Raw genomic sequence first — 18585 nt, 5'->3', positions numbered from 1 at the left:
TTTAACCTACCACCCTTTAACCTACCACCCTGATCTACATCATAGGCACACCTACACAGGCTAGCAGTCTGATCTGGTCATCTTTAAACACTGCATGTACACCCATCACAGAAAAACAGTCATTTAGGTGTGCTCCCCTCCCACAAACATGGACTTGAGTCATTGCTGAGAACAGGAGCAATACAGCTTCTTGGTTATTGAAACTGTCTTTAAAACCCACACTCAAGCCATTGTGCTGCCATGTGCTACCCACTCCATATATGCTGGAGCAGTTTTTCTTGGATTGTGTTTGTATGAACAGCTGAATGTGACAAGTGGTCACAGTCCATTTACCATGTGACAGCCTTGCTTAAATTGGCAATGGACAACTTTTTTGAATTTTGAAGTAATTACCGATTGCACAATGTAAAGGCTGTACAAAAATTACACTGTATGTATATAGATTGGTTCCCCATAAGTCTTCGCTTTCATTATGCTATCCAGTCTGCCACCAGGCTCGTTTTTTCCAGCAAAATATGAAGAACAAATTACGTCGCAATGGAAGTTCGTCTGCAATTGCGCAACCAAAACAGGAAGATGCACTGTTTTCCCCGGTCGTCATCCCCAGGTAACAGTGGAACAACTGGAACAAGTGTGGAAACGCTACACTGCAAAAGAGAAAGAACTGCACAGATGGAGGAGGCAAAGAAAGAAGAGGGAGAGTGATAGAGACCGAGGAGGTAAAACAAGAGTGAACGGACGGGCATTCACTCAATTGAGAGTGCAGGTGTTGTGTCAAAGTGCGTTCCCTCGCTGGTATGTGTATCGTCTTACATCCGGGACTTAAGACAGTTTAAAATGTAAGTAACAAAACCTGCCTACTTATTAATACAACTTGGGGTTTTACTCTTCCTTTTCATGGCACTGGGGATCAGGATTTTTAGGTGAACCGGGGATTCTTACTGTTGTTTTTTGCTTTGTATAGTAGCCGGGCAGTTAGCAGTAGCCATGTTGCTAACACTCTCTTTGCGATAGGTGTTTTTTTTTCCTGCTATGACACTTCAATATGTCTGCAATGAAACAGGTCAAGGACACACACATCACATAATGTTACTATATTGAGTTTTAAAAATGCTTTAGACACAGATATGACCCTGAACATATCAAAGAGAGGTAACCTTTTCAGTGTTTGTAGTGCAAAGCCATAGCATTCGAAATGAATTGGCTGGTAAAGGTGCCATTGGATTTATGATGTCCTCTCATGATTCATGTGTGGTGAGGCACAGAACTGCTAGCAGCACACAACATGCCCACTTAATACACTGCAGCTTTACTCCATTAGTTTCAGTGCGACTTTAAAGACAAGAAATGTATTATTATCAGAAATATAAAGCTAGGGTTTCTCGTGCAGGAAGTAATAAATTAATGCAACGTTTCCCCTCAACTCTCAACCTGAGCAACAGCCCTGCATTTGTAGATATCCCTGCATTTATGTGTGTGTGTGTGTGTGTGTGTGTGTGTGTATGTGTGTGTGTTTTCCCTAATACAAGAACTATTTAAATATTTTAAAAACTTTTACTAATCGTTTTATCCTCTCTTTGGCAATCCCAGTGAAGCTGATCAAGTAAAAACAATAAACATCTAAGTGTTTTCACATTGAGGAGGAAGGCCCAAGGTATATCAACAATATCTCGTAGGCTATAATAAATCACAGGCATGTAAAAAATAATCTTTTCTCCTCTCAACACTAAAAATTTACAAATGACAGAGAAATGAGATGAGATGACTGAGTCACAAAAAGAAGAATGGTAGAATATTGTAATAAAGGTGCAGCATTTTCTCTGCCTAGAAGTTGTTTTCAATGAAGATAACTAATTCATCCAACCATTTTCAATATCATGTCCGAAACCTAAGATGGCATTTAATGAAGATGATGACATTTACCTGCAATGGCCAACTTACACTGCGCTTTGATGCCATCTGGCGGCCATGATGAACTATCAAAGGACAGGTACATTGACAAAATAACCGCTTGTGTCATCAAATTTAGGTGTACACGAATAGACCAGAAAGCCAAAACAACTCTGTTCTGCCCGGATACAATAAATGAATGGCTGTGCGGGGAGCATTGTTTCATGTTGCACTGCAAATACAAGACAGCTCTCATGTAAAATACATGGGTTATTTTAAAAGTGACAAGTGGTCATCATTGCGCATGCGCATAAGAAGACCGACCGCAAACTCAGCAAACCTCGTCGCGAGGCCCTTTCATCAGTATTGCTTTACGTCTTTGCTGAAATCTCCAACGACACATATACATATATACGTATATGTGTCTATTGGACGACAGGCAACAGAAATGTGAGAGACTCGCTGCTTCCTGTCCTGTGTAGGCCCACCCCACTGCAGTCTAACCCGGTTTAAGCAAACACGGAAGTATGTTGCAGATCCACATCTCGCCATTGCGCCTGACGCAGAAGTTCCACAGTAAAACATCATTTCCCAGGATGCACCGCGCGTTCTAGTGACATCCACGCTACGATGAGGTGAAGCGGTTGTTTTCGTCTCGGTGTTTCTAGATTAGCTGCCTGTAAATTGAAGTATAGCGGCGGTTACATCGGGATAAACGCGGTGTATTTGGGCCGTAGGACATCCCTTCCCCTCTGGAGTTACTGCCAGACTGAGGGTTTCATCCCCCGCTTCGTTTTCGGTGAGTTTATCGCCATGTTATCATCTGTTCCCACCAGGCTAATAGCGCGAAGGTCGCGCAGCCTGTCACCGTGCAGTCGCGTGCTCCAGACCAGCGCAGGCGGCGCCGCGTGCCAGAGCATCCGCGAGACACCGGCGGAGTCCAACCGCAACCCCATCGTGTCCACCTCCCGTGTCTCCAGGAGGGGCATTCTGGCTGAGGACACCGCTGGTACCAGTGTGAACCCAGCGGTGCAGTACCACCACCTCGCCCCTAGATGGCTGTCCAACCTGGAGAACCGCCGCAGCTCCTGGGCGGCTCTGGCCAGCAGAGGGCGCAACAACAACCAGTACTGGGAGGAGAGCGGGCAGAGCGGCGGAGGTGAGGGCCGGGGGACAGGTGGAGGATCGAGCCGGGCAGGAGCGGCATCTGTCGGTGTGCTGTCTGCTGCAGCTGTGGCTTTCTGCCTGAAGAAAGACTCTGACAACAAAGGTAGACTGTCATTGTGTTGTCATGGTATAACTGGTTTGCTGTTAATGATAGATGAGTTTTGTATACAAAATATTATAAATTGATAACTAATTACAACCCATTTTGGCTTCAAAAAGTCAAATTGGCAGATCGATAATTTGGTAATGTGTATTTATCTGTATTGTCCTTGTGTAATGTTTCTGTATCTGTTTCTGTCTTTGCGATGACAAGGTGATGCTCTCCTGGAGGCAGCAAGGACCAATAACTCTCAAGATGTTGCCAGGTACCCTCACAACCCCCTCACACACACGCACACACAAACAAACCCAACATTTTATCACACATGCACATCATAGTACCATGGTATGGATATGTATCCTTGGCTCACTCCATTGTCAACCACCCGATTTAAGGCGGCTACGGTTACGTTTTGTATGGCTGGTACATTTTTTCATAGTTTAGTCTTAATGCCAGGGAACAGCAAATTCTACCTTTATTTGTCATGATGACAGTAGACTTAATTAGTAAGTAAGTATCTGAATACTTTCAAACAATATGAACTGAACCTGTAATTTGGGGTGTTTTGAACAAAACCTCCTGTAACCATGATGAAAATTAGTTGATTTAAATTTTCTAAATTTGATGGCTGAAGTGGAGCCTTAGCCATCGTATTCACACTGTTTTTGCAGATGAGGACAGGAGGAACTACCTTGGTGGATTGTTCTTAGCAGCACAAATTTATAAAGTCTATCTTTAGTCTGTAGTTAAAATCAGTTGACAATATAAGCAGGACTGTGTGATATTGTGATAAAATCACAAACGTAAAATGACTGAGAAGTTGGTATGTGTAAAACAATGTGTAAATATGAAATGGTACAAATTTCTTTGACTATGCTATAGAGTTGTCAAAAATATTGACACACCGCCTACTCACATCCAAATACCTTAAAAGCTGTTGTGCTTATCACACAGTACACAAGTCTTGCTATATTTATCTTTGACTAAAAATCTCTATCAGTTTTTCCTTGTGGCATTGAACATGGCATCAAATATTGATATTTTTCAAAGTAATGTACAGGAGTCATAAATTTAAGTATCGTCAGAGCCCTACTATGTGAAATTAAATGACTAGTTTTTAAGGTCTTACCTATTTTATTAGTGATTTTTTTTTTTTTTTTGTCGGAGACCATATCCCCTGCAAGTTCAATGCAATTTCACTATTGTCTAAATATCAAAATATTAAGGCAGAAATAGTGCTACACTTTATTTTGTCATTGTCAACCTGAACGACATTTAACTCCATTTACTTGAATAAAGAAATCCTTAGTAGCTCCATCCAGTGATTTTTGCATTATGATATGTCAATTATCTATTAACCTGTAATGGGCTCTAGTAAGTAGAAAAGATTTCTGAATTTTCACTGTGAAATCTTTCATCTTATTTTGCCACACAGCTCTTGTAAATTAGCCATCATCTTATGCTCTTTAGTCTTGTTGATATTATATAGGCTTTTATAAGCTGAGGCCAGTTTCTAGAACAGCCAGGATCATCTGCAGCACTGAAAGCACACAGTTCGATCACCTGTTGTTGTACTCCCACCAGTAACCACCAGGTGGCAGAAGAGGCCCATCTGTGTGTGTGTGGGTAAATGTGTGTCTGAAGAGGATGGATGTGACACTCAGTGACTCGGAGCTCCGTTTCAACCATGTGCCTCGATTTTTATTTATTTATTTATTTTCAAACACAAATTAAAATGTGGCCTTGCTCTGAGGCTGATCTTAATTTGAAATAAAATAGCCCCCTATTTCTCTACACGGGCAGAGAGCGTCAACAAAAGCCTCCCAAAAGCTGATAGTACTTCTCGGTCACATCTGTTCTTTCCATAATATGGCATTACAAATTGTGAATAACTATGAAAACAGACAGAAGTCTTCACAGAGTAGTCAGAAACACAAGCACAGGGTCATGATCCTACAATTTGTTTTTGAAACTCTGTGACACAAAAATATAAAAAAAACAAGTGATATATATTAGCACATATGGTTACATGGAGTAGTAAGTAGTAGCAGTAATCATTTAAATGTGTGTTAAATCTGTGCTTGTGTGTGTACAGCATGTCGTTGGGTATTCATATCAGTGCACATGAGCACACTGTACATGTGTCTATCCATGTGTGTCTCCATTTGGTGGCTTGGGTTACCTATATCCATGTGGCAGATGGTGAAGGTGAGAGTGTAGTGAGACAGTCAGCCAGACAGTACATCACAGATGTGTTAAGTGCTTTGGTTTAGTTTATACAAGTGGTAGAGTGTCAGGGTGTGTCTGCTGACAGGCAGCGGAGTAGAGAGAGGTCTCGTTTTCACACAGGCTGCGTAAAAGCAGTTGTACTACAACTGTGGTGAAGCATATTATAATGTTGAGGTAGCATTTTAACATCAATAAGTGTATGAAGGAGGGATCGACCGATATGGCCTTTTTCAGGGCCGATACCGACACTGATTATTTGTAATCATGGAGACCGATAACTGATATTTGGTAACTGATAAAATACAAAATAAATAAATAAAAATAAAAATCTTAGTGGTGAAGTTAATTATAAGCAGTGATGGAATGTAACTACAAAGTACTCTACTTAGGTACAATTGGGAGGTACTTTACTTGAGTATTTCCATTTTCTCCTGCCTTTTACTTTCACTCCACTACATTTATTTGATAACTTTAGTTTCTAGTTACTTTGCATATTCAGCTTATTCAGTCTTAGTAGGTAATTATATGTGATGTGTATCTAGTTAGATAGTGTTGAGGGCAGGACTTTGAGTAAGATCATAGAGGTGAGTACAGAGAAAGAATGCTGCAACAGAGCCAAAGTAGTGCATTTTTAAATTTATTGAATAATCTCAGCAATTGGACACGAACAACACCAATGCCAATAAACAGGTTCTGCCCCCTGAAAAGCTCACATGGAGCTGTATTGGTGAGCCATTTTCCTGATACTTGCATTCAGACCAGGCAGTTAAAGCGGAGCCAGAGAGCTTCAGAGCTGAGTGCAGACCAGACAGAGGCCACTGTGTTGACTGTAAACACACACACTGTCTGCCTTCTCAGCACAAGAGACGACAGACGGATCACTTACACACACTCACACTCACACACACTTATAAGGTTGTGCCACTCCAGTACCTGATGTCATACCCTCGGGCAGAAGACTCGACACACACCTGGCTTATAGAAACAGACACATTAACTGGTCAAGGAGCAAGTGTGTGACATCATGAGCTGGTTTCATGCTGGTGTGTCTAACAAGGCATGTCTTTGATACAGTCACAGAGCAGATGGAAAGCCATATCTCCATCCTTTGTGCATCTTTTCTCTCTTAAGCATAAACAGATCTTTATTTTAGTATCATTATATCTTGATATTTGTCTGTTATTATTATTTTGATACCACACTTATTTAAGATGTTCTCTACGATATGTTGAAGTTAATAGCGATGTTAAATTAAAACCACTTGTTTCTTTTTCCCATCAGACTGTTAAAAGAGGGGGTCGACCCAAATCACCGCCACCGCCTCGGATGGACCGCACTCATGGTTGCTGCTATGAACCGACAGCACAGGTCTGTGTGTGTTTCATCCACTGAACATATCATGTGTATTACAACTCTGAGACACCCTCTCTGGTGAGCATATGTAACAGTAATATAGTGTCTGGGTACCACGCAGCTGTCTGCTTGAGTTAGCGTGTGAGCATATGTCATCCATGTCCCTGCTCTAGTTGTTACAGTAGGTCTTCAGAAGTGCAAAGTGCGACTCTCAGACTGACAGACGGTCTATACCCGGTCCCCCATCTCTCTGTCCAACAAATTAAATTAGCCTCCTGGCCCCCAGAACACACACAACACAGAGAGGGGCCGAGGTTAAGGCTGGGCCAAATCCAATTTAGAGATCTTTTTCTTCTTTTCTTTTTTTTTTTTTGCAACAATCAGGACTGTGTGGTCACTTTTTTTGTTTAAGGGCCTCATGTGCCTGTGAGAAGCATAATGTGAAATTTGTATATGAAAATGGGTTCAAATGAGCTTATACTTTAAATCTCAGGGTGGTAGTTGCTCCTTCCTCGTTCCTAATTAATGCTGCTGCAACTGAAACATCTGCAACTGTGAGTGTGATTGCTACCAGGAGGAAATGTGAGATGAATCAATGTTTGCAGGTTTTGGAGCGCATGATCTGCGTTTTATATTAAAGTGTTCTAATACTTGAAGCTACTACAAGGAACTTTGATGTTTTGTTGATTTTGGAGGCCTCTGTGGACAACCATTGTAGTGTTTCCAGCGTAAAAACCACAAAATATAATGTCAAAAATAAAATGATCTAAAGAAAAATCTCCTCCTGCTTCTTTTTAACTGGCCAACGTCCTACTCACTGTAGCTTTGCCTGGGAAAATGTGAACAGGCTCTTCCAGTCTGCACGCAGACCCCATGGCAGGCTTTAAGAAAAACTAAACAGGAATAATTATTGTTCTTGCTGATGGTCTTTTTAGCTTATGTAGATCATATAGAGGCATCAGGATTAAATTGAGACTGTTTCATAACCAGTTAAAAACTCCTTGTAGTAGATTTAAATGTTATATAAAGTTAATGAAGTGTTGAAGCGCAGTCAATTGACAATTTTTGATAATTTGTCAATAGTTTAAGTCCTATATGATGAAAAACAGCAAACATCCGCTGGTTCAGGCTCCTCAAATGTGAGAATTTGCCACTTTTACGTTGATTGTGAAAGAGATTCTGATGGGCATAGTTCACAATATTCAACCAAAATGATAATCAGTCATAAAGTTAATTGTAAGATTAATCATTATACTCTCCTGCACTCACTATCTAGTCTGTAATACGATCACATGGTTTGATTATTTCACTTTGTGTTGATGTTTGAGCTTCACTAAGTGTTAAATATTTAGATGACATGTGCTGAGCGATTGTCTGTCTTTGACATTTTGATGCATGTAATGTGTTTTTGGATACAAATTTGGCTGTATGTGTGTTTGTGTCTGTACTCACTGTGTGTGTGTGTGTGTGCGTGTGTGCGTGTGTATGTGTGTGTGTGTGCCACTGCCTTGTCTTGTGTGTACGTGTGTATGTGTGTGTGTGTGTGTGTTATGAGTGCTATAACTCAGCGAGGCAGTGACACTCCTCTGTGTTTAATCCCGTCCTCCAACCCCCCAGTGAGCCGTCGCTGCTGCAGGGAAGACAGAATATCGGTTCACACACATCAGTCACGCACGTCTCTCGATACACACACACACACACACACACACACACACACACACACACACACACACACACACACAAGATTATATCTGCACGCACAACAAGTAAGGATGCATGTGCACACAAACACACAGACGAGGGGAGTTTATAGCAAATATCTTACAGGCCAACTGCCTATTACTCAGTCACACACAACTTTATTTGCAGCCGTTAAGTGAAAACACAGGGAACATTACTCATGAACAAGGTTTAGCCTGTAGCTAGAGTGTCAGTATGGATCTTATTGTTGAATTACTTCACCCCTCTCTCACACTGTATTTATATTTTCCTGGACCAGAAGTGATAACCGTGTGTCAGAGGCAGAGGATTTCACCGAGCTGACTGTTTGTGGTGTTCACCAGGCAGCCTCTCTTGTGTTCGGGGGTCGAGGTGCGGCTGTGTGAGGGAATCAGGGGTGGAGTAGAGGGGTGTGTGTAAGAATTAAGGGTGAGACTTCAGGGGGGCGTGTGTTTGCTTAGCTTTGATGTGGGGCTAAATCAGGGAGGCGCAGGGCCTGGCCCACTGTTTGCACTCTTTAACGTACAATACCCATCTCCATCTCTCTTTCTCTCCCTCCATCCCTCCCTCGCTGCATTCACGTGCACAATGAGCGCTCAGCCGAGTGTAACGCCTGTTGACCGTTCCGACCTGTCGGCCGAGCGACTCGACAGGAGGGAGGGGTACGAAACCAGGAGGGATGATGGTATGAGAGGATGAGTGGCTCGTTGGGAAAGAGAGGAGAGAATGGTTTAGATGTGGAGAGAGAGTGATGTGGAGTGGGATTATGGGTTTGGGACTGGGATTAGCTGGATTTGAATAGTGATTGAATTCACCAGAGAGTTCCCACTGAAATATTATCATCACTTGGTCACGATACAACACCATTGTGATGGTAAGAAGTAAGTTATCATTAATTGGATATCTTTCTTTCTTCCCGGTACACTCAAACAATATTCCCTTACTGATAATGTGATAAAAGACTGGAGGGCCTTCTATCCTGTGCCACATTAAAGCCACATTGATGGGTTTTAAAATTGTAACAATTTTTAATGTGTACACTGCCAACATTTTCAGCAAAATTGTAATTATCCTAAGGATACAAATGAGAGATCCCTATCACCTTGATTTCAGTAGCTGTGGAAAGCTGGACATGAACTTCAACATTTTAACACTGCACAGCCAGTTTAACAGAGAAAAGGGTTGAAGTGGGTAGATGGATAATCAGGAGCCATTAATTATCCCAAAAATGAAAATTCCGTCTTTAGCTTCTCGCCCCAAGTTTTGTAGTCCACTAAACATTTCTGAAGTTTCACGGCAAAATACTGTTGCAGCATCTTCCTGAACAACTGAAGTAGATTTGGACTTGTTTCAAGACATACATTGGGCAGAGTCAAGTTCATGCACCCATTTCAGATGGGGTGCACTAACGCTTTTAGTTAAGCAGCTACAGTGAAGATTTCGGGGTAAAAATGGAAGTAAATAACAGCTTTTCAGTTTGGGCTCTCGGGGCTTCCACAGATTTGAATTACATTGGACAATCATTTCTTATTTGTTTTTTTGTTTTTCAACCCTTGTTCAAAAAATGACATATAAATTTACCTTATACCCTGAAGTTAGCGTGCTAACCAGCTCGACCTGACCCTTCCTGACTTGTAATACCACTCTTTACCACAAGAGCAATAGAGGGTTGGTTGAGTCGTCCACTACTGCTTGCTAGCATTCCTCATCTAAACACTCCCCTGGTGCTCTGAAGTCCCAGTCCGGATCACTAGCTGCACAACTTACTGGTTGAACTAGCTATGGGCAGCTACAGTTAGTAGCAGTTAGCGGTTCCTCTGGTGATACGCTGCCCCCCGGAGTATGAATTCAACGGGTTGCCAATTCTTACGTATTGCACCTTTTTAAAACAAGTACCCATCTACTTCAGTTATGGTGAACTTGTCTTTTAAAATGCTATAAAGGAGGTTGGTCTTTGAAACATTATACTTATATTGTCCCTGCTGTTATTGTTTTGTTGACTACATTTCACAGTATGAGCTGTAGATACAGAAATACCCTCACAATGTTGTATGGACTACCTGTTGGCCATCCACCCCTGATGGGCACCTTATGAATGGCATGTTATGACTTTTTTTGATAAGGATGGGGATGAAACACAACGAGCTAAGTTGTGCCCAACAGCAGCGATTTGAGTCATGATGCCATGGGGTAAATGGTTTTCCACAGGACTGCCCAGTAAGATAAAAGGGGCTGTTTACCTGGATGTGTGGATGGATAGGTGCTGGTTTGGTTAATTTGCAAGTTCTTTGTACAAAAAGTAAAACATTGGAGTGTATTTTTTTTATAAGCTGAGGATATTTGCCATCTCATTTAGGTTTTCTAAATGTACAGTACATGTTATACTAAAAAAAAAAGAACACTGCGAAGCACATGCTGCTAAATAAAATTACATGTTGAAGAATCAGGCTATTTGGCTTACATGAAAAAGTAACAAAGTGCAGTGAAACACTCTTCCTGGCATCTATGTGACCCCAGGTGTGCACCAGATGAGATGAGGTCAAGTGAGGTCCAGCGTCTGGGCCAGGTGGTCAGAGACATGGATGGTCAGTTCAGCTCGGGTGTCTATTATAGCCCAGGAGAGACGGAAGCGTCTGTTTCCTGTCTTCCCTCCGGGGCAACGATGGGAAACTAACACCAGCTCCGAGCAGAAACACCAGTCACCTGCTGGTAAACCTCGGCACGGGCTCGGAATCTACCAACCAGCCTGATAAGTTAAGAGTGATCATTATTTCAAGATCTCGATACAAGAGGTAGATGGTGGTACAGCAGAGAGAACATTCTTTAACTTTCAAGCATTTGTTCTTTTGAATTTTCTTTAATGAAAATAAAATAATCTTGTAATTTACAGATAATGTTGTTTCGGTCTTTATAACATCGTATTAGGAAGCCTGTAATTTTAACTTTTGGCCCAGTCCTTTAAAATGGGAGTTTAACCTAATTAACCTCTGCATGCCTTCAGTTTGGCCTCAAATTAGTGCTGCAACTCTCCTCCTAAATGTCCCAAATAAAGTTAGCCACTTGATCATCAGTTGATTAGTAAAACTATAAACTGTTTTCAAAAGCTCATTAGTTTTAGCACTATCCTGTGTAATTAAATCTCCCTCTCTTTCATCTTTTTAGCTGCACTTCCCTCCTTTCATCCACTCCTCCTCCTTCTCCTCCTCCTCTCTGCCGTTTTCCTCTCTTTATCCCTCTGTGTTTACCTTTCTGATGCCATTAACCCTTTTCACACTATCTCATTTCTTCACACAGTCCTGACCAACCTCGTGTGACCAACCGTAGTTTGAGTTTGTGTGCGTCTGTATGTGTCTCGGAGGATGCATCCATGTGTTTGTAGAAGTGCTTGCGAGGGTGAGAGGAGAGCCCTCTGTGGGTCACGGCCCCCCTGCCGCCCCCAGCCACAGTGATACAGTAACAAAAGAGGACCCCCCGATAGTCCTTTATACCGCCTCAGCAAGGTCAGACACAAAGACCTGGCCAGGCTGTTCTCAGACTCGCTCTCCCACAGGAACACACATGTTCTGTAGTCATGAAACAAACTACCAAAGTCTGCTCACATTTTGATTATGTGATGAAGGGAAATTTGGCTTATTCGAATAGGTAATTCACAATACTAGAAATTGAGTGGTCAATACCAATACCAGAGAAATTCCATGATTCTCGATATGCAATGTGATACCACAGTAAAAAACAAAACAAGAAGGTTTTCATGATAACGAGGTATATATGGTATCGCGCAATATGGTCTAAAAATATTGTAATATTATTTTAAGGCCATACCGCCCAGCCCTACTGTACTGATATCACCAACACACATCGATACCAGATTTCATTTGCAGCTGAAACTATTATAAAAATATATAAATCAGTCACAGACTATTTGATAAATCTTTGAGGTTTCTATTGTGTTCTTAAAGTAAAAATAACAGATACTTTCTAGTTCCTTTATCCCATGTAATAGTAGACTAAGTATTTTTGTGTTTAGATGGATGAATCAAGCAATTTGAATATGTAAGCTCTCTCTCTATTTTGTTAAAAACATTTTATACAGTAATTAATTTGAAAAAAATGCAGGGTCGTGGCGCCCCAGTAGCTCAGTAGAGTTTGCAGTCCATGTACAGAGGCTATGTTCTCTCTCTCATTCCCATTTCCTGTCAACCTTCCAGCTGTCCGATCCAACAAAGCCATGAAAAAGTCCAATGATAATAATAATAATAATAATCATAATAACAAATATTCTGATTTATCTTTCATTCCTAATTCCATATGTTGACACATGCTTCAAATATTTTACTGCTTCAGTCTCTCGTCAAACCCAGTGTTTTATATTTTTGTTGCATTTTGTCCTGTTAAAATATCCTCAGATTTGAGAGTTGACTCACGCAGTTGCCCCATCATTCTTAACCTCATACCTCCTTGACGTCAGTACTCATTCTAAAGAGCACAGGTTATCCCAGAGAGAAGCCTGTTACGTGGTGTAGTCGCTCTAAAACGTCCACCTCATCCTCCTATGAACAATCATTTTGCTTCATTTAAGCCCTTTCAGGCCCCATGCCATAACCATTTAGGTGAAAATGATCCATCACTCCCTTCCAGGCTGCATTACATAGTCACAGGTTTAATGACAGCCGGCAGCGTACTGGCAGGGTTCATGTTTCGGCCATTGCCCCTGCTCTCGCTCTCATTCGGCACAGACTAGCTGGCTAGCTTCTGTGTGTATTCACGTGCATGTCTGTGTCTCAATGTCAAAGCCACAGCTCATGTTCATGGTGGTAAAAAGCGTGTGCTGGTGTGTTCTGTAGACGGAGAGACAGTACCTGGAATGTCCGTTGGGTCACAGTGAGTGGTGTTGCCGAGGTACTCGTGTTTGTTCTATAAGGGTGTACGCTCCAATGAAGGGATACACACAAACACCCACTACGACACACAAACCCCCCCAACGGCGCCGGAAACAGGCCCGACCCTTGCCCCTTCAATGTGCACACATGTACATGTTACGAAGCAGACAAGTGTGTACTGAAGGGAGGGAGGGAGGGAAGCAGCTATTGGAGTGTATCCATCACATAGGGACAGACTAGAAATGGAAGTAAATCAGGTGAAAGAGTCTTTGTGTGGATAAATGCATCTGCATCTGTGTACAGCTTGTTTGTTTTCAAACTATGAGGTTGGAGATGCTCTGTTTAAGGGTCATCTTTATGTTTGAAGACATAAAAGAAGTCTCGTACAGTCCTACATCCTACTTCCTGTAACCTGCCAACACATTGCGGTGCTGTGGCCGATAATGTTGCCTGTGTTTTTAGAAAAGAGTTCCCTATTCCATTTATACCGAGGTAACTATCCTTTTAATATGTCAGGCCAGACGATATAAGTGTAAATAATAGCTTCATAAACACATTTATTGTTAGATAATAAGACACTTATAAGCACTTGTGAAAGATTGCTTAAGAACGTTAATTAAAGCCTTTTATATGACTGTAATAGCATTACAAACACATTTATTCAGTTTAACTAACTTACCTATTACGCCTTTGTTAGACCTTTTACTCAGCTTTGTTGTTGCTTTAATGAGATTAATATGTACTTCATTACAAGGTTCATAAGTCCTTTGATATACACTTATTGATCTTAAAAAACTTAAAAATGCTTGATTACGGTTTAACAATGACATGGGTGAGATTGAGGATTAAACTTTTATCTAAACTAATTTTTTTTTTAGACTAAAAGGATTAAACTCAAATGTGTGTCATGCCATTATAAACAAGTGTAAGAAACTCATAAGGCTTTTATAAACATTCTTCAGCAGACAAGGTCAGTGATTCCCAAAGGTTGGGCCACGTTTTAAATGCTCAATTTTGCGATTTAGTTTCAAATTACATTCAAATATTTATGATTAAATAATCACTTGAAACAATAATTCTGAACTGGTGAAACGAGGTAGTTAAATTACAAATTATTCATAATTCATCCAACCTGTTTTTATCCAGTGTTGTGTTAAAGTCTTTTTCCTGTTAATATGCAAGCAGTGGTGCAGGTTGAGGTCAGTACGTGGCATCAGCACGTATCTTGTATTGCGTCAATAACAGGATCTGAGTTTGTGTGGACCACAGAAGATTTTCTGATTTCAAATTGGGTCACGTCATTCTGAAGTTCGGGGATGGCTGGTCTAGACTGTCAAAAAGTTTCTTTATAGGGGAATAAAAATGTCTTATAATCGAACTATTAAGGTGTTGATGATGCTATTAGTCTCACTAATGCATAATACTGTTTATAGGCGTTGGACGTGTGTGGGCCTTATTACCTGTTAACTACACATTATTAATATTACCAAAGATTTTAGTCATATCGCCGACCCATAGACTTGGTTGTATCTTTCAGCATTGGTGGCTGTAAATACTGAATTATAACCGTGGAAAGCGTTTGTGTGCACATTATTACACGCATTTAAATGTGTGTGTCTTTTCTTTTTTTCCAGTGTGGTGAAGGTTCTGCTGGAAGCCGGTGCCGACCCAAGCGCCGGAGATCACTTCAACAATGTTTACGACACCTCGCGGGAGAAAGGCATCCACTCACTGGAAGGTAAAAGAAACAAAAAAAGAAAAAAACACTTTGTGCCTGTGTGTGCACATTCATCACACGTGTTTGTGTGTGTGGTTGCTTTATTACACATATGAATCCTAAGTGTTGAACCAGATATTATAAGACATTATGATTTGCATAAAGATTTGCATATATGTACATGTTTCATTTCTTCTGTATTATTTGTTTTATATGTTCTGTGACAAGTAGTGTGTGTTTTATTTGTTTTTCTTCCGAGCTCACACACATACGCAGACAAGATGGCACAAGCGCGCGCGCACACACACACACATATATACACACACACACACACACTTTACCCCCCCTAGTCTGTGTTGGGTTTCTGCAGACATATTTATATGGGATATGTATATTGCAGACATTTATATGGCTGTCAGGTTTGGGTCCACGTGGGGCCGGCGTAGCGTGGGGAAGCGTTTCCCAGACGCACACTGATGGATGGGCTAGGGGGGCCTGTGCGACGCTTTATTGGGTTAGCTATGATTATCCCGCCCTGTCTCTCTCTCACACACACACATACACACACACACAACTGAGAGAGACTGCCAGAGAGATAGAGAAAAAGAGTGGGATGGATGGAGGAAGGGAAAGACTGATGAAGGAAGGAAAAATGAAAGGAGGAAGGCAGTGAAAGAACGAGTGAGGGGAAGGGAAGAAGGCAGGGAGCAGCGGTGGGTGGAGTGAGGGTGAGGTTAAAGATGGAGGAGAAGGAAGAAGATGTGGATGTTTGGAGGGGTGATGAGGGGAGGGAGGGAGGGAGGGATTGGAGGAAATGGGTCGGCTGATGAGGGAGGGAGAGGAAGTCAGGAAATGGATGAGACAAAGTTATTGGGATAGAGGGAGTAGGGAGGGAGGGAGGAAGAGGGTGCGAGTGATGAAAGGAATTGATGGATACCGAGGAGGAGAGGAAGGAGGCGGAAAAAATAAAAATGGATGATGGAGGAGTGGCACTAGATGAGTGCTCTTATGAAAAAGAGAAGTAAGGAGAGAATGATAGACTGTCTCTATTATTAGTAAGGAGCGCAGCAAAGGAGACCCTTAAAACGCAACGCACATTATTTCTATCATGTCGGACAGTTGAGCTTAAATCTGTGAAAATGAACAACTCGAGTAAAACTGGAAACAGGAAAGACAATTTTGTAGTCTGCAGTGTTATCGTTGTCACACTTTGTGGATCTTTAACATTGACTGTAAATAGATTAAAGAAAGTTCTTCCAGATTTAGAAACTCAAACATTCCAGTTAAAGTTGTGTGTTAATTCATCATCAGAGTTACACTGGTTGCTTCTCAAATTGGAGCCGTGTCTGCACTCCTTTTGACAAATCAATTTTGAGTAGAAAGTCATTAAAAGAACATGCCCTTTTTTAGTTTATGTTGTATCAAAAATTAACATGAAATTCAGTAAAAAATCTTAAATGAATCATGTTCCCATCAGGCTTTTTTGTGTGTTTGATTTCTGTTTGTCTTTAGTTCTAATCTTTCTTCTCTCTCTATGTTTTGCTCTCTGTCCCCTAACCCTAATCCTGCAGTACTCGTGTCCAGAGAGGATGAATTCAGCAGCAGGCTCAGCAGCAGGGCCGGCTTCCGTGGCTGCACAGCACTTCACTACGCTACGCTCGCTGATGACCCCCGCACTGTTAGCATGCTGCTAGAAGCTGGTATGTAATACCCCACCCAGCCCAACCTCATCCCTAATCTCACTGTAGAATCCACAACAGACCTCTGGAGGTCTAGATATCCACACACAGAGAATAAGATGTTTCTGTGAGCAGTTTGCGTAACAACTCTGCAGTTCTACATCATGGTGGTGTGAGCTGATTCTCTAACATGCACCTAAATTGTGAGTAGTAGTAGTCTTGCCTTCGCTGTGGCTCATGTTTTTATTCCTCATTTGATTTGATTTGATTTGATTTGATTGACATGCTCCATCCTGATCACTTATAATACAGAGAAAGCAAGGAAGAGTTCGGAGGATTTTTCACCCCCCCTTGCTTAGAAGTCCATGACGAATAACTGCAAAAAAAAAAAGATGCAGCTGTCACTTGAACTCAGTCAGTCTCAGCTAAAACAAACAGACAGAACTCAATTATATCGTCCACCAAAAGGGAAAAGTCTCCCTGGTTTAACACAATGTCTTTATCTGTTGTTAGGCCGTGTAATGGTCAGTCTATATTTGACAGCTGCTTTGCTCATTATATTCCTGTGTGTTTATGTGTTTGTTAGTGGTCAGTTTTCAGTGATATTTGGTGTCGAAGTGGGAATAACAGTCACATGATTCGATGTGATATGATTCACGATACGCTGCTGCCGATAATAATAGTATCATGATACAGAGATTTTGAGATAATAGATACATTGCAAGACAATCATCTAATGATTGATTACTATATCTGTCTGACTGAAGAATACTAAAGGCCGGAATTATGTATTTATTCACTGCATTGTGCTGTCAGTTTCACAGAATTTGACACAAACTGAGATGAAAGTGTACAGAAAGTGCACAGTGTCATAGCTTAGTACCTCCTTATCACACACTGACGTCAACATGTCCATGTTGACATGTGCCACCATTCCAGTGTACAGCATGTTTTAAATACAAATATCAATATTTGGCGCCAACATATTGATAATCATATCTGAAGAGGAAAAATAATGTAGGAGGAGTAAAATTACACTGGAAAAAAATTCAAAAATAAATTAGGCGTGTCTTGCTTTTAATAGACAAAGACTTTAAGCCACAATGTTTTGTCTTGTCAATAAAATAGTAAAGGATATTATTAAATATTACATGTTTTATTTTTACTATACTGGAATCAGAGTGCCATGGATTTTCCCTTTTTGCCGACATTTTATAAGCTGCTAGACTCCTCACTCATGGAGTGTGACTTTTTTTAAAAAGCCTCCAGTCTAAGTAAATAATAAAAAAAACTGCCTGTAAAACACATTAAAACTCCCATTTATTTTGTTCAAATGTTATTTCTAGGTGACTGTATAATATAAACTATTTCGACTTCCTGACTAGAAATAAGACTGCTGTCCAAAATAAGTTTCAGTTCTGCTCATATCCTCCTAAACAGATTTTTGCCATTTTTGATTTCTGGCACTTTTCACAAGACTTTTTTGCTCCTTTTTTAACACATTTTATTTGAAACTAAATGAGCCACTTGATTTCATATGGTTTGATTTTGCATATAGAGTTACATGGATAAACACAAATTTGTGTTCATTTATGGACTAAGATTGTTTCTGTATTGTTAATTCATGTGAGAGAATTACTAATTCTATTGTTCGATTTATTAATTTGAGGAAACAAATGACTAACTCAAGGCTACCAGTTTTATCACGGCACATGCCGACCTCCTTACCTTAATCTCTGCTATCCAAACTAAATGGTCTCATTCAGCCTTCGGAGCTGCAGGCATAATCGTCTCCATCAGCTTTAAAAAGCTCTCCATGTATCATCATCTTAACGCTTCCACCCCCGAGTA

General features: G+C 40.9%; 1 protein-coding gene across 1 annotated transcript in view; it reads left to right on the top strand.

Annotated features, from left to right (window-relative positions):
* The first annotated feature begins 2483 nt into the window (after positions 1 to 2483).
* The window catches only part of clpb (ClpB family mitochondrial disaggregase), a 35708-nt gene continuing 19606 nt past the window's right edge, over positions 2484 to 18585 (top strand). Inside the window, exons 1-5 of the mRNA XM_073484842.1 lie at positions 2484 to 3160; positions 3371 to 3422; positions 6668 to 6754; positions 14973 to 15076; positions 16627 to 16755. Of these exons, the coding sequence (XP_073340943.1) occupies positions 2704 to 3160; positions 3371 to 3422; positions 6668 to 6754; positions 14973 to 15076; positions 16627 to 16755 (829 nt within the window). The 5' untranslated portion in view covers positions 2484 to 2703. The remainder of the gene's footprint in view (positions 3161 to 3370; positions 3423 to 6667; positions 6755 to 14972; positions 15077 to 16626; positions 16756 to 18585) is intronic.

The sequence above is a fragment of the Pagrus major genome, chromosome 2 (assembly GCF_040436345.1).
Source record: "Pagrus major chromosome 2, Pma_NU_1.0".
In the NCBI taxonomy this organism is placed as follows: domain Eukaryota; kingdom Metazoa; phylum Chordata; class Actinopteri; order Spariformes; family Sparidae; genus Pagrus; species Pagrus major.
The sequence above is the reverse complement of the archived record's forward strand: the minus strand, read 5'-3'. Positions and strand labels throughout refer to the sequence as shown.